The sequence below is a fragment of the Fukomys damarensis genome, unplaced genomic scaffold (assembly GCF_012274545.1).
Source record: "Fukomys damarensis isolate Sample0158 unplaced genomic scaffold, DMR_v1.0_HiC HiC_scaffold_23, whole genome shotgun sequence".
Taxonomy (NCBI): Eukaryota; Metazoa; Chordata; class Mammalia; order Rodentia; family Bathyergidae; genus Fukomys; species Fukomys damarensis.
Genome location: NW_022900935.1, coordinates 48,148,600 through 48,166,155, shown reverse-complemented (window position 1 = coordinate 48,166,155; position 17,556 = coordinate 48,148,600). Strand labels below are relative to the sequence as shown.

The following is a 17,556-nucleotide window of genomic DNA, read 5'->3' as shown; positions in this document are numbered from 1 at the left end:
GTCTGTACTACTAGACGTGGGAGGCTAAGGCTGGAGGATCACCTATGTAGCCAGCTTGAGATACATAGTAAGTTCAAGGTCAGCCTGAACTACATAGGAAAACTTTGTCTCAAAAAAACCAAACCAAAACAAAAATATCTAGGTGTTGCTTACCTGTTTCACTTTTATCTATCATGGACAGACAGTGGGATTTGCCAAAAGTTACATGACAGTGTATCGTAGCAGATTGAATATCTTCTATCAGAGATTTACATAAAAGGTTTTTTTTAAGTCTGCAATCTTAGCTACTCAGTAGGCAGAGACAGGAGGATCACAGTTGGGAGGCCAGTTGCACAATTTACCTAGACTCTGTCTCAAAATAAAAATTTTGAAAGGTGCTAGGTATATAACTCATTTGCAGAGCACTTGACCCTGGGCTCTGCCCCCAGCATCACCAAAAGGGAAAGTTAAACATCACTACACTTCTCACTAATTTTCTGTTCTAAAAAGTTTCAGTCATTATTCACTAAAAATATATTATTTATTTTAGCATGTAGGGCTGGGGATTTGGCTCAGTGGTTCTGCTGCCTGCCTTGCAAGCTCAAGGATCGGAGTTTGATCCCCGATATATATATATGTGCATACATGCACATAAATATGTATACACACACACACACACTACATAAAAGGTTTTTTTTAAGTCTGCAATCTTAGCTACTCAGTAGGCAGAGACAGGAGGATCACAGTTGGGAGGCCAGTTGCACAATTTACCTAGACTCTGTCTCAAAATAAAAATTTTGAAAGGTGCTAGGTATATAACTCATTTGCAGAGCACTTGACCCTGGGCTCTGCCCCCAGCATCACCAAAAGGGAAAGTTAAACATCACTACACTTCTCACTAATTTTCTGTTCTAAAAAGTTTCAGTCATTATTCACTAAAAATATATTATTTATTTTAGCATGTAGGGCTGGGGATTTGGCTCAGTGGTTCTGCTGCCTGCCTTGCAAGCTCAAGGATCGGAGTTTGATCCCCGATATATATATATGTGCATACATGCACATAAATATGTACACACACACACATATACACATACACATATAGGCATGTAATAGGTTTGTTTTAAATTAGTAATATTTTCAAATCTTGTCACTTTTAATTTCTGATAAGTGTGATAGATATAACCCATATTAACAATTGGGTTATATTGGGTTCCTTGGTAAACTTTAAGAACATCCTGGAGAGATGTGGTGGTGTATGACTGCAGTCCCAGCTGCTTTGGAGGCTGAGGCAAGAGAATCACTGGAGCTCACAAGTTTGAAACTAGCCCAGGCAACATAGCAAGACCCTGTCTAAAAAAGCAACAAAAAAAAAAAAATATAAATGTCCTGGTACATCTGGTATCATGAGTTGTTTTTTTTGTGTGTGCAGTTTTTGTTTTGTTTTGTTTTGTTATGTTAATTCTGACTAAAAAGTATGAGAAATTCTGCCTAAAGTATCAAAATCAGTTTTAGGCCTCTTTGTTGTGAAACACATTTCATCAGAATTTCATAATATTTGTAGGTATAACTCAAGGTCTTAAATAGTTAATATCCATGATCATGCATCTTTTATTTTGATAACCATTCCATAGATATTCTACATTATTTAATATTATGGAAAGAAGGAACAAATCTACCATAGAAAATTATCATTTGTAATAAACTTTTTTATTCCTTAACAAATAGGTTTGATTCTCAAACATCCAACCTGTCATTTGCTTTGAGTTTCTTTCATGTTGCCAGCGGTTGGAAAGGGGATGAGAGGTGTTCAGGATGCCCTAGATTGTCCACGTACATGTTAGCTTAGAAGACATAGCTTTCCCACCACCAGCACTGTTACTGAGAATTGATGAAACCCAGGGCTTTCCCACCGAGCTACATCTCTAGCCTGTTTGGGTTTGGGATTGGGGTTGGAGTTGGTTTGGTTTGGTTTTGTATTAATTGCAAAGGCTGGGCTCAAACTTGCAATCCTCCTAAAAATATGGAAACAAAGTCTTTGTAAATAGAGAGGGGTGAAAGGGTTGAAGGGGGGAATGCAGGGGAATGGGGAAAAAATAAAAACCAAGCTACATCGTTTAAAGATACAAGTTCCCAATGATAAATGTCATTGTATTGTATAACTAAAATGTACCAATAAACTTAATGAAAAAAAAAAAAGCAAAAATAAAACTTGCAATCCTCCTACCTCAGACTCCCAGAGTTGCTGGGATTACAGTTGTGCACCACTGTATTTCTGTTCTTTATCCTTATACTCTTTCTAAGAAATTAAAACTAAAGTTTTAAGCATTGTGTCACATTCTTGTAATCTCATTACTTGGGAGTTGAAGCAGGAGGGTTACAAGTTACAGGATATCGAGAGCTACATAGTAAGACTGTCTCAAAAATAAAAATATATATGTACACATACACATATGTACATACATACGTACATATGTAAAAAGAAATCAGTAGAAACAGCTGATTGATTGCTTGCCTGGCATATGTAAGATCCAAGATTCAATCCCCAGTATTCTTAGAAAAAAAAGACAAATAATCTCTGTGGACATGAGAATAAAGTAAAATATTCATAAGAATAGAAAATTCAAAAAGTAGAGAATATTACCAAATGAAAAATAAAAGGCTCCATATGTGGCCTGGACCCTCTCCCATTGTCACTCATTCCCTCCCTGTAGATTAAAACATTCTTACCTCATTTGGAGGCATATATGTGCCAGGGGCAAAAATGCATACATTCACATAAATGTATTTTGTAAATACTTTATATAAACCCACTTAAGTGTATTATGTGTATGGGGTGTTGTGTATGGTTTGACACATGGACGCAGAACTTACACCTTGTTTTTGTTTTTTGTAAACGACAGTTTTAACACCTATAGATAGACCTATTACTCCATGAAAAACGGACCAGGATTTATTTAACTAGGCTGAAGTTAGATACCATGATGTAGTGTTTTACAATAAAAATGATGTTAGGCTGAATGTTCTTAAACTGTATGATGACTTGGTGCCAAGCATGCTAGCACACACCGGCAATCCCAACTGGAAAAGCTACTTCAGAATAAGAAAGGGGATGGACCTCCCAAAAAAGGAGAGGGGGTAGGGATGTGGCTCAGCTCAAAATCCCTGTGTTCAATGTGCAGGACAAATAAATAAGTAAATCTGTAAGTCTGATAGTATAGCTCAGTGGTAGAGTGTCCCTAGGTTCCATCCCTAGTACTGCAATGAAAAGGTAGGGGGGTGACTTGGTGAATTTTTTCTTTTCTTTTCTTTTTTAGTATATCCCTAAGAAAGATTCTTTATAGTGGGATTGCTGAATCTCTGGTTACAGGCAGATTTTAACTTGTTAAAAATTGTCCTTATAAGGTGGGCATGGTGGCATACACCTATAATCCCAGCACTGGAGAGGCTGAGGCAGGAGGATTGCCAGGAGTAGTTACAGAGTAATTTCTAGGCCAGCCTAGACTATATAGCGAGTGAGACCTTGCTCCAAAAAAAAAAAAATTATCTTCACAAACAGGTTGCATTATCTTAACACTGCCACTGAGAGTATTTCCTCTTGTTTGTGCTAACTTATGTCACATAAAATTGTTTTCATTTTTGTTCATTTACTAGGTGAAAAATGAGATAGTATCTTACTTGGGGGATCCAAGGTGGGTAGGTTTGTTGGTTTGTTGGGTTGTGAAACAGAGTCTTGATGTATCTTGGGCTGGTCTTGAACTCACTGTGTAGCCTAGGCTCACCTTGAATTCACAGAAATACTTCTGCCTCAGCCTGTCAGGCTGCACATAGGACTACAGGCATTCATCACCAGGCCTGGCATGCAGTGAGGTTATTAATGTTAACTACACTTGTAACAAAAACAAGGGTTGTTACCGCCTGCTTCTTTCACAAAGTAGTATGTGTATGTGTGTTAAATGTACTCTGGTGAATCCTGCCAGTTCCTAGTTCTGTTGTCACATAGTGTTTTTGTATATTTTATTTTAATAAGAATTAATGCAATATAGAAGCACATGAATTAAGATCTAGTAAGCTTTAATTAGGATGCTTTGGAAAACACTTGATTAGTTGAAATTTTGTAAATTTTTACTACTCTAAGGTTTTTCTTTGCCTTTTTCAGTCTGCTTTACAAGAACTTGAAGAATTGAAACAGATTGTTCCCAAAGAATCTCTTGTTTACTTCTTAATAGGAAAGGTAAAGATTTGGGTCATGATCCTACACTGTTAACTTTCATAACAAATACTAACTTTTAAAGAATAAATATAATATTTATTTTATGTTTATTAAGCAAATTTAACAGAGTGCTCCAAGAATAATGGATTTAGTTCTATTGTTGCATTTAAGAAGATGATACCCTAAAGAAGGAGCAAAACACACCCCATAATCTGAACCTTGCTGTGCTATTTAAAGTAGATTAGCATTTGCAGCCCCAGGCCAGCAGTGAGCTCATAACTGGACTACCTCCTAGAAAGCCCTTAACTTCCAATTCTCAATAAAATATTTATAAATCACTCAGAAGAGAATCAGTAGCACTGTGTTGTCTTAATTAGAGGAAATTGCTTCTAAGATTGCCAAGGACAAGACTGGTCAGGATTTTACAGACTTGGCCCCCTAACGTGCTGGGTACCATGGCCAAGTATTAAAAGAGTTGCGGTAATCCCATTAAAATCAGTGTAAATGAATGTTCATCAAGCAGCTTTTATATTCCATTTTTTCCATTGTTCATATTCTGCTCAGTGAAATTTATTAAAAACTCACTACCTAAAAGAAGCAAGCATTTTGAAAATAATATCTGATTATATTTAAAAAGAACTGTAAAACTAGTATGAGTTTATTGGTAAGACGAAAATTTCCTACCCATCAGAATTAATTTAGAACTCTTAAATCAGGAGCCTAATTTATAGTATAAATTTTTAGGATTTTTATAGCTGAAGTTCACAACTTAATGAAAAATGTAGTGCTGCTGTTTATTTTTAGGTTTACAAGAAGTTAGGTCAAACGCACCTCGCCCTGATGAATTTCTCTTGGGCTATGGATTTAGACCCTAAAGGAGCCAATAACCAGATTAAGGAGGCAATCGATAAGCGCTATCTTCCAGATGATGAGGAACCTATAACCCAAGAAGAACAGATCAGTGAGTATTGTATGTAGGGTTTTGAGTATTCAGAAAGCTAACTTCCTAAGAGTTTGTGGGCTGCTTTTTTACTTTTTCTAGCTCTGGTATTTTCTTTATATCAAATGGAATTTTAGAGAAATTGAATAGGGTGATGTAATATCTAAGTGCAAATAGAGTCAGGTAATAGTTACTTATTCAAACTCAAATTGAGCATTGGATTAGTCAGAGTCACAGTAGACTAGATCCAGAACTGAGACTAATAAATAAATGCTTAATAAATAATAATAAACTTGTTACATTTTGAAGCCTTGACAGATCTGTAGTAGTAGTTGTTCAAAGTCTGCATCACTGAGACATCCAAAATCCAAACATGCTTAATGTAAATATAAATTTAGGGGGTCAAGGGAAGAGAGCAAAGAATTATATTTTAAAGCAGTTCATACTTTATCTCTAAATTGAGTGTATATTTTCAAATAACTAATAAGAACCAAGACTTAATGTATCCATAATTTAATAGGAGAATTGAGAAATTTATGATCATATAAATTCTTATTATATGCCCTTGTTGCAGAGAATTTGGTGAAAGACTTAAAACTATCAGTCCAGCTAAGTGTAGTAGTGTACACCTGTAATCCCAGCACTCAGGAGCCTGAGACAGGAGGATTGCTGAGTCCAGTGCCAGCCTGATCTACATAGTCAGTTGAAGGCCAGCCTGAACTACATGAGACCTTGCCTCCTTCCCAAAGAAAAGGAAAACTATCAATCCTATAGTCCAATAATCCTTTGTAAACTAAAGATTGGATCCTATATTTCTGTGAACTAGCAAAGATCATTTACAAAGTGGATATTTGTGGGTTAAAGGAAATGTTAGGTTTTTGGTCTCAGAGAACTATTTCTTAATTTTTAGGGAAGAATAAGGAATTGATTCGGGAGACAGTTTTAGCAGTTGAAAACCTTAAAGGTTAAATACAATGAATTAATTTCAGTCATGCTGTACAATAAGGAATTGCATTTTATTAAGGGATATTTGAATCTGGGAGTGGTGGTGACCACCCATAATCCAGGATTGCTGCACTTTTAAAGCCAGCCTGGACTACAAATGAGTTCAAGGCCAGCTTGAACTATATAGCGAGACCCTGTCTCAAAACAAAAAAAGAGAATATTAGAATTTTTGATGGACTTTATTTAGGATTATTCTGAATATAATGTGCTTTTTTAATATAGTATTTGTGGGTTTTTTTTTTTCATGAAGCAACAAGATGTATTTATCAGACATCTTACTGTAGACTTTTGTTTCATTTTTAAAGTGGGAACAGATGAATCCCAGGAGAGCAGCATGACAGATGCAGACGACACACAACTTCATGCAGCTGAAAGTGATGAATTTTGACTTCTGGAAATCAGACTTTGACGACTGGACATGTAACCAGTGCTGATGTGTCCTTGTCCCTCCGTACGCTGAGTCTTCACTCTTGAGCCGGCAGTATCACCATTTGTCACACCATGAGTGTGCCACTTTCATGGGACCCCGACTGTACAGAGAATGAAAGGCAGTGCAATATTTAGCTGCTAACAAGACTGGCTCTTTTACCAGTATGAATGACAGTTTAGGGGGGTAGGGTGGGAACTTGCTTTTTTCTTTAATCTCTTTTAGTTGCAAAGCTATCATGAGAGGAAGAGTTATGTTTTATCTTGAAGGAACCTTTAGATATGGAAAATACTGATGAACCAGCTTGGTCATTTTTCCAGAAAATTGTTTTTATTTGGTTCTGTTCTTGATAAACAGAGTGACCTACCTTCATGTGTAGGTTCTTCAAGAATGGTGTTAGCAAGTGCCAGATGGAACAATAAAAGACATTGCCTATAACAGAATAACTTGATTGCCAAGGAATGTAAATTACCTTAAACTCAGAGTGTCTCCTGTGAACAAATATAATGGGCATAGTCTGATCATATGTAGGAATCAGATCTCCTTCCATACAGTGTACATTTACTCTTGGCAAGAATGCTTTAATATCTTACCAAGAATTTTAACTTTTTCATCTTGCTGCAAAGTGTTGATCACTGTTGTCTTGGTATTACAGTTTCAAATTGGTCCCTACCATATTGTCTATTCTCTCTGAATTCTGTGGGATCACCTTTAACATTCAGAGATTATAGAGTGACTCCCCACTGAAAAGCCAAAATAACGCCCTTAATAACCACTTAGAGTCACCATCAGTATGGTAGCATTACAGAGAGACTTTAAGAGATCATGATAGCGGAAGCCTTAATACAATCAAAATTGTACCATCACCTCAAATCTACATTTGTTCACGACAGTATCCCTTTTGACTTCTGAATGTTTAAACAGAGTGCAAGGTGTGCTTACCTTTGTTGAGGTTATTTCCATTCTTTTCACCTCTGTGCTTCTGGTTACTTTGAATAATCCGAGTCATCAGAACTTTTAATGAGAGTAATTGAGTGTAGGATATTAGAGATTTTTAGCTTGGGGGAGAAAAATTCATTTGAAGGAGACAGGTTCTCTCTTGAGATCATTATAATATAGGTTGATGTCTTTGGGAAATGGCCACAATTTTAAAGATCTAATTATGCATATAAAATGGGAATTATTGAAATGTCACAATAACAGATTTAAACAGTCTTAAATTGTGTATCTCCTTTACTGTAATGTATTTAAAATTTTAGAGAAACTTTAGTTGCTAACATTTTATTAAGTGCCAATATCAATATAATGAATTATACTTTCTTATGAATGACAGGCCTACAGTTATTATTTTGGATTATTTGATGAAGGACAAACTTACCTACTGGTTACCTGTACTTGTTAGTCAAGCTGTGAAAATATGGTGGATTACAAAAGATGTGAAAAAAAATTTAGCCTTAGACTCAATATTTTTCTGTCATTTACTGTTAATCTCACCAAACATGGACTAGATACCATTATAAATCAATTCAAGTCAGTCTTTGATTAGGTATTAGGTACCAGAGAGACATTTAACAAAATTTCCTAAATCTATGTTTATGTGCTGTCTAAAAAGTAATAATAATTTATAAAGAAAAGGAAAAGCTGGGAATAAGTTTATACCATTAAAAATTCCCAAAGGCTAGCACTTGGATTCTAACAAATATTCCATTTTATTATCCATTAGTTCTGTAATGTTTAATTTTTTTATTCTTTTATTTTTTTAATTAACAAATCATAAGCCAGCTATATAACACTTACCAGATCCAGAATTTCATAAAAAGTTTCAACCTGAGTTCTGTATTATAAAACCTGGAGAAAGCTAACCTAAGAATGTAATTTGCTGATGTATAGTTATCTTTTTGTAGTAGAAATTTATGTCCTGTGCCAGTGAGACTTTCTGGTACTGATTCTGAGACCAAGGATAAAAAGATGGCACAGCATGGCAAGGGCCGGCTGAAGGACTCTCGGCCCACACTTGGCCTGATTTATTTTTCCCTTGTAACTACATTTGAAATAATTTACTTATTGTAAGCTTTATTTCTCACCTAGTAATTTCTTGCTTTTTTTTTTCTTTTCTTTTTCCCCCCTTTTTCTTCTCTCTCTCTCTTTTTTTTTTTTTTTTTTTTTTTTTTTGCATCAAACAGGGATCAGAAAACAAGAAACACATTTTGGTCAGGCAAGTTTGCTTCATATTTCAGAAGATACTTTGAAGGAAATTGAAGACGCTATATGTACTTTGATATCTTTTTTCTGTTTAAGCTTTTCACACAAAACACACAAACATGCATACATGCTTTGGGTCAGAAGTTATGGCATTGAATTTTTCCCCCCATGGAAAAATTATTACTCTGGGATTTTAGAAGGTTGAATTATTTTTTCAAGAAAACAATGGTATTCAAAAATAATGAAAGGTGGCCCCTATTTTCTGTATTACATTACTTTAAATTTTTTATTTTTTCCAAAAACTGCAAGTAACGTTTTAAACCATGCTGCTGTTGTATCTTAAACAAAAACTCAGTGATAACCAGTATTTAGTCTATTAAAAATACTTTTTTGGAAGAAAACAGTTTCAAAGTCTCTGATTAGTCAGAATATAGTATGGGTCTTCACTAAGAAAAACAGTGACTCGTTTTCTTTGTGAAAACCTGGGAAAATGCAAGTGTGGGTATGATGTGTGTGTGTTCTATTTGCATTGAAACAATGTAATTTTGTGTCTTTTTGCTTTTCCTGACTTATTTCAGAAATTGTACAGTCTTGGGGGGGCTTTTCTGTTAATATATTTGCAATTCATTAAAGAATATGGAAAATCCAAATAAATTACTTTTGAAAGCAATTTATAATCAAGTTGTTAAAGCTATATCAGATCTGTGCCGTCTGTATTTTTTTATAGTAAGGCACAGTAGAATAGTAGTGAAAGATTACAATTTTATGTTCTACAAAAATCTAGGGCGGTAATTCTCTAATTTTTTATTTACACCCTCATATTTTTTTTAAAAGTTCATACACCTTTTTAGTATTATTTGGAATTTCAAAATAAATATGACAAAAAACAGTGGCAAGTTTTAGAATATATTTTATTCAAACTATAGAAACTCCTTATCAATAGCTACAACTTAGTAAATTAAATGCTTGCTCTTTGTGTGATTTCTGAAATTCTTCTGAAGTGGACACAAAGCTGGGCACAGTCCAATAGGATCAGCAGTTCCGGGCCAGCCAGGTGTGGTGATGCACACTTGTAACCCCACACTCAAGGAGGCTGAGGCAAGAGAGTAACAAATTCAGGCCTAGTTGGGGATTTAGCTCAGTGGTTCTGCTGCCTGTCTCGCAAGCACAAGGTCCTGAGTTTGATTTCCCAGTACCAAAAACAAAGAACAAATTCAAGCCCCGCCTGGGCAACTTAGCAATAAGACCCTGGGTTCAGTCACCAGTCCTAGGAAAAAGAAAAACTTTGTGGCCACCCTGGGCAACTCAGCTGGACTCTGCCTCAACGTAATAAAAAGAGCAGGGGGAAATGCAGATGTGGGTAGTACAGTGGTAGAGCACCCCATTTCAATTAAAATCTGTTTTAAAAATCAACACTTAGGGCTGGGGATTTAGCTCAGTGGTGCCGTCACCTGCCTTGCAAGATCAAGGACCCAAGTTTGATCCCCAGTACCAAATAAAAAAATCAAGACTTGGGGTCCAGGGACTTAGCTCAGTGGTACCACGCCTGCCTTGCAAGCACGAGGTCCTGAGTTTGATCCCTGGTACCTAAAAAATTAAAAAAAAAAAAATCAAGACTTGGAGGAAGTAAAAAATAGAAGTTAAATTTTACTTGTGTGAAGTTTTTGCTTATTTTTTGGTATCTTGGAGAAAAATGTGGAGAATCTAGAGGGTTTTATTTATACTGGATAAAGACAACTCAGACTTCACAGCCTTCTAAGAACTGTTTATCATCAGCTAAACAAAGATACAGAAGGTTAGATGTGAGATTATTCTTTGGCTTATTTAGCTGCTAATTCATGGTTCATGGAAGCTCAATATAGTTTTAAAGAGACTACTTTATTTGTACTTTGTTTATGTTTGTTAAATAGCTATGTTTAATGAGATCTTGTTCAGTATACTGTTACTTCCTTCGTGAAAAATATTTTCCATCGAAACAACCTGTAAGGTAGGTGTTACTCCATTTTAACAAGCAGGAAAACCGAGATTCTGTTATTAAATGATAGTTGGGCACTTGTAGCATTACTGTTTGTTGGAAACCTTGTATTTAGTTTTGAAATGTCCTCTGGATATTTCAAATTATGTCTAGTATTAACTGTTAAGTGTCCTCTCTAGATTCACTTGTTTATTTTGGTTTTTTGAGACAGCGTCTCACCAAGTAGTCCAGGCCACCCTTGAATTTGCTATGTACCCCAGGCTAGCCTTAAACTCAATACTCCTGACTCAGCTTCCTGAGTGCTGGAATAACAGGTGTGCTCCACCTCCCACATCATTTAGCATTTTAAAATACTCCGCTAGTAGACTAGTATCATACAAGCTTTTATTATTAATCATACATTTCAGTGTATCACATTCATTTGATGAGGCTTTGATCTCTCTCCTGCTTCTTTACTGTTTTTGTTTTTTGAGACAGTCGCTATGCAGTGCAGGCTGGCCTTGAAATCACTATGTAGAACTCAAAGTAATCCTCCTGCCTCAGCCTCCTGAGTATGGAAATTACAGGCATGCACCACGACGTCTAGATTTGCTTTAACTCTTCACTATAATTGGAAGTGTATCTTCAGTCTTTGTTTTAAGTATTTGAGACAGGGTTTCTCACTATGTAGCTCAGGCTGGTTTTGAGCTGTGTATCCCAGGCTGGCCTCAAACTCTCATTCTTCCTGCTGCAGCTTCCCAAGTGCTGGGATTGTGGGTGGGCACCACCACACCTAGCTTGAACTCAACTCTTCAATAAGTGAAGTTTGATATCAAGGAACAAGATGGGATCAGTGGTTAGAAACTTAGCAAGAGAAATGGTAAGGAGAAGGATTTCTGATTCAGCTGACTTGATGGGATTATTGCTGATTATTATTATGGGTAGTTAAGATATCAAGAGCGGGGTTATTTTTCTTAAAACTGATTTAGTAAGATTCTTGCTCAAATGGGATTTCACGAGGACAGAGGCCCAAGATTGGGCTAGTTAGAAAGTACTCAGGAGTTTGATCAAAGTTTTGGTCCATGGACAACACACACACACACACACACACACACACACACTTAAACTCTATATAGCCCAGACTGGCCTTGAATTACAGTGATCCTCCCAACGGCTAGAATTAGAGGCATGCACAAACATGCCCAGGAAAATGGGCAAAATTTTGCAAATGTGATAAGGTAGAATGTAAGTTTGGGGCTGAAGTCTGTATATGAAGAGAAAATTGAAAGCTTTAAGAATGCATAATGTAGCTGGGTATGGTGGTTCACTCCATGGTAGAAAAGCATTCTGCCACTGAGCTATGTCCCCAGCCCTAAGTTTTAAAAGTAGGTAATGCTCCACTGAAGAACAATAGAACTAAGATCTATCTCTTTTTCCTTTTCTTTCCTCTCCTGTCTTTCCTTCCTTCTTCCTTTCCAGGGCTGAGTATGGCACCCAGGAACTCACACATTCTAGGTGAGTGCTGTACTATTCATCTATGCCCCCAGTGATTTAGAACCAGAGGTTAGACTGGCCTGCAGGCCGAGTGGGGCCCTGCTGTTCCATGTTTTTCGAACACAGTCCTGCCCATTTGTTTGCCTATTGCCTAAGGCTTTTAACTCACTTCAGTGAGAATTGAGTTGTCACAGATACGCTGTACAAAGCCTTAGTAGTTATTTCGTGTTTTTTTAGAAAATATCTTGCAACCCCTGATCTAAAACTTACAGTTGGATTGGCATAACCATTTTTCAATCACTCAAAGAACATATTGCCTGAAGTGTTAAGAATGTTCTCAATACTTTGTCAATTAATACATCACTGAGTGAGGTGAAACACAAGAAACAGTTCTGCAGGTTTTCCGTGACCAGTTTAGATAAGGATTTATCTAGAGTTGAACACAGATTTTGTTGGCAAACAAGGAAAGGCTGTGGGCTGGGCAGTCAAGAGCACCTGCCATTCTGCTAGAGCAGAGTCATTGCTTGTATTCAACCAGTAAACTTTCTTATGTTATCTTCAAATAATGTTAAATCATTTTTAATCTGTGTGTAAAATATTTCATTTCTTTTTTTCCTTTTCTGCTATGCCAGGAATCATCAATATATTGAATTATAGCAGCCATCATAACAAACATTAATTATCTTATTCCCAATCTTAAAGAAAATCCTTAATTTTCTCATTTGACCTTTACTGTCAGTTGGATTTTATGGAAAGATGTTTATTACAGTATGTTACCTTTGATAATACCATTCTCATTTGCAGCACCTGCACTTCAACTACCATTTATAACTACTGATTATATCACTTAAGATACCTCCTTTCTACTGCTAGTTTTCATCATGACTAGGTACTGAAATGTATCTGTTAAGCATGTTAAGATCTCTGGAGCTGGAGAACAATACCATTAGCCTAATTATGAATCTGTCCCTCACCCTCCTAGAACCATAAAAAAAAAAGTAAAACAAAAATTATACAGGGCTTGTGCTTTCATTACTAGAAAACTATAACTTCAGATTACCTAAAAGTAGCAAAAACATTCCCAGCAAGAGTTCTACCACCGTGGGTCTGTGGTAAGGCAAGGAAAGAAGGTTGTAGCACTGTGTGAGACAGAGGAGAATGGAGTAAAGGATTTAGAGGAAGTACAAATCAGATCTCCAGAAAGAGCTAAGGGTTTAGCTCTGGTTCTGCTGCCTGCCTCGCAAGCGCAAGGTCCTGATTCCAATCCCTGGTACCATCTCCAGAAAGAAAAAAATGAAGCAACAAATGCAATATTATGAGTCATTACTTTTTGTAAACTGATCTTGTATTCAACTAGTAAACTTCCTTATTTGTAGATTTTTCTGTTTAAACTTTTTTTTTTTTTTTTTTTTTTTGATACCGGGGATCAAACTCGGGTCCTTGTGCTTGCAAGGCAGGCAGCAGAACCACTGGGCTAAATCCCTGGCCCTAGATTTTCTGTTTAAACCATTATCTGCAAATAATGTTCATTTCTTTTTTCATCTGTCTATAAAATACTTTTTTCCCCCTTTTTTGCCATGCCAGGAATCATCAGTAATTGAACGGTAGCAGCCATAATAACAGACATTCATTGTCTTATTCCCAATCTTAAAATCCTTAATTTTCTGAGTTTGGGATTTGGGCGATCGTAGCCTGGGCTCAAGGAAAAAAGCTTGAAAGTATAAGGGACCAGAGGTAGCGGACTTAGAAGCAGTGTTCCTGGAAGAGAACTAGTTAGGTACAAGAAGTGCTTTAAAGTGGGGGGCGGCGTGTAAGGCTCTAGAAAAGAGAGGGTCCACCAAGCTTTCCCCTCCACTAAAATCACTATGCTGTGTGCAGAGCTGACATCCAAGTAGCATTCTGCCAAGGAACAATGTGCACCAGAAGTCCCATCTGCACAAAACTACTACGAAAAGTAAAAACATGAAGGTTTTCTGAAAATTCAACCGCAAAGCCCCACACACCTGAAGGAAAGAAATATCCTTTAAAAAGCATTTGAGGGCCAGGGATTTAGCTCAGTGGTTTGGTGGCCTGCCTCGCAAGCGCAAGGACCCGAGTTTGATCCCCGGTACCGGAAAAAAAAAAAAAGCATTTGAAAGGCAAGCCATGGTGGCCCACCTTTAATAATCCCAGCTACTCAGGAGACTGGGGAAGGAGGATCACAAGTTCAAGTCCTGTCTAGGCAATTTAGTGTGAGGCCCTCTCTCCCTCCCTCTCCCTCTCTCAGAGTGAGTGGCCTTGTTGGTGCTAGGGTGAGGTAGATATTCTTTTCATTATGGATGGAGGGGATGTTGGCAACCTTGTTATTAAAAAGCGGTTTGTGTCTGAGGCAGAATTAGATGAATGGCACAAAAGGAGACAATAAAAATGGGAGAAAGTTCGAAAACATGAAGATCCCAAAGAGTGTCCAGAGGAGTTGTGAGACCCTCCATCTCTCTATGAAAGATGACAGGAACAGAAAGACAGGCAGCAGCAGGAATATAAAGAGCAGTTCAAATTCAAAAACATAGAGGTTTAGATGAAGATGAGACCAACTTCCTTGATGAGGTTTCTTGGCAGCAGGAAATAATAGAAAAGCAACAAAAAAAAACTGAAAGAACTAAAGGAATACACAATATCCTTTGGTTTTTGTTTGCTTTGGTTTGGTTTGGTTTTGGTACTGGGGATCGAACTTGGGACCCGGCACTTTGTGAGGCAGGTGCCACTGAGTTAAATGCCCGGCCCCTTTGTATTTTGAGAGCTATCTGTGAAGTGTCATTTTCTACTTGTTAATCTCTATCCTGTGTCAGCACTGTTATTCCCGTCACTCTGAATGGCAGTGTCTTGTAGAGTCTGTGTTACATGCGAGAGTCTGGTTTTGGGATCAACTGTGGACATAGATCCCAACAGTAGCAGGATATTCCTGTCTGGTGGGATTAATCTCTGAGACAGATGAGCAGTACAGTCATCCTCATCCAGGGGAAAAACCGGCTTCAGAACTTTAAAAGCACATGTTCAGCGGCTCTCATCTGCTCTTAGCAGGATCTTCCCCCGCTGAGACAACTTGGTCCTTCCCCATAGAGGCCTGAGAAAGCAACAAAAGTTATTTTGCTTTGCTCAGTGCTACCTTGTATGTCTAAATAGGCATCGCAAAATGTAACTTGAGTGAATCCGAATTCTTCACCCCTGCAGTTTATTTCAAATGCTGTCAGCCAGAGTTTCTCCTTTTTCTGGTCCTCCGGTTTCAGTAACCCATGTTGCTCTGCTCCCAGCTGCCAGGGCCAAAAATTGCTTCTATAATGTACTCCAAATCTGTCTAATTCTTGCTGTCTCTAATGCCCGGGTAGCAGTTGTGGACTTTCCTCTGGACTGTTAATGAATGATCTAACTGGTTTCTTTAAGAAACATTTTTTTCCTCCCAAAACATCTGTCACATTTAAAGTATAAAATCAAATACGCGTATCCGGGTATAAGCACCATATTCTAATTGGACTGTTTCTACTCTGATCCCCAACATTCTTCAGACAATAAAGGGAATTTTTAAAAACCTAAACAAGAAAAAAAGAAAAGAAATGAGGCTGGCATGATGGCACAAGGATCCCACGCTGAGGCAGGAGGATAGCAAGTTCAAGGCCAGCCTAGGAAACTTAGCAAGACGCTGTCTCAAAGTACAAAAGCTTGGGGATGTAACTCAGACCTCCCTAGGTTAACCTTAGTACTAGAAAAAAGAAACAAACTGAGGCTATACCTCCGTGAGAGAGCGCCTGATTAGCACGCAACAGGCCGTGGATTCAATACCCAGAACCAACACCCCCCACAAAAAAAAGCCATAAAAAATTTTCAAACTACACTGAGAAGTCTGGGATGATATGTAGCACAGCACAAAGGGTTCAACCTCTGGGACCACAAAAGGAAAAAAAACAAAACAAGCAAACAAACAAAGCCAGCAGGGATCCAATTTCTCACTTAACAGATTGGCAAAAATTCAAGACATGGTGATATAATATTCAGTTTGTGAAGCTGTGGGGAAACAGGCACTACGATTTCTGTGGAGAGATATTTGGCAGTATCTAGCAAAACTATATCTGCATCTACTCTGGGAATTCAACCTGAAAATATTCCTGGACAATACAAAAATATAAATGTGCTTATTTGATATTGCAAATATTGGGAACTATGCAAATGTTCAAAGTTAGGAGATAGGTTGGGTAAACTGATATGTATTCAAAGGAGTTCTATGTAGTTATAAAGGGAAAAAAAAGAAGCATAGTGCCTCATGCCACATGCCCAGCACCCAGGATGCTGAGGCAGGAGGATTGCCACCAGTTTGAAGCCAGTCTGGCTTTGAACTTACAGTGATCTTTCTGCCTCCGCCTCCTGAATAGTTGGGATTACAGGCCTGTGCCACCGCACCTGGCTAAAAAAAAAGTTGGTTTTTGTTTTTTTTAAAGTGGGAGGGGAGCTCAGTGGCACTGCACCAGGCAGGCACAAGGTCCTGAGTTCGATCCCTAGTACCAAAAACAAAAAATAAATGAACACCTGTCTGACTCTTCCTGATGATCTGACCCTTTTCATGTGTAGCAGTGAGTAGATGTTTCACTTAGTGTTATGTGAGTCTTGTTTCTTTTTTGCAGAACTTTTTTTGTGTTGTGATTTAAGCATGTATTTGTATGTTTTTTTTATTTTTACAAAGAAAATATGTTCCTGATTGTGCTTTTAACCAGGGAAATGTATTTCTTCTCATTTCTGAGGTTGTGTTTACGGTGGAGTTTATAGTTGCATTAAGTAATAGTTATATTAAGAATTACTTTATCTTTGGTTTTTCTATAAAATGTTTTTTGTGTGAATGTTAAAAAAATAAAATAAACAAACAAAAGGCCAGAGATATAGCTCAGCAGTAGAGTGACCCTGGATTCTGTACACACACACACACACACACAAATGAAGATGGCAGGCATATGTATGGCTCAGTGGCAGAGTGCTTGCCTAGCATGTGTGAGATTTTGTGTTCGCTCCCTAGCAATGAAAACAAGAAAAAGAAGACATGAAGATGCTCTGAATGAACTAGTATTGGTTAATTTCCAAAAGATGTTATAAGGTAAAAAGCCAACAATTGGCTGTGTATGCCTGTAATCCCAACACTTAGGAGGCTGAGGCAGGAGGATTATGAGTTCAAGGCCACCCTGAAATACATGAGACCCTGTCAAAAAAATGTACCCTTTTGGGCTGGGGATGTACCTCAGTGGCACTGTGCCTGCCTGGCATGCACAAGGTCCTGAGCTCAATCCCCAGCACCGAAAAAAAAAAAAAAAAAAAAAAAAAAAAAA

General features: G+C 37.5%; 1 protein-coding gene across 1 annotated transcript in view; it reads left to right on the top strand.

Annotated features, from left to right (window-relative positions):
- The window catches only part of Cdc27 (cell division cycle 27), a 68,524-nt gene extending 59,808 nt beyond the window's left edge, over positions 1-8,716 (top strand). The window contains exons 17-19 of the mRNA XM_019209483.2: positions 4,136-4,210; positions 4,994-5,150; positions 6,440-8,716. Of these exons, the coding sequence (XP_019065028.1) occupies positions 4,136-4,210; positions 4,994-5,150; positions 6,440-6,522 (315 nt within the window). The 3' untranslated portion in view covers positions 6,523-8,716. The remainder of the gene's footprint in view (positions 1-4,135; positions 4,211-4,993; positions 5,151-6,439) is intronic.
- Positions 8,717-17,556: the final 8,840 nt, after the last annotated feature.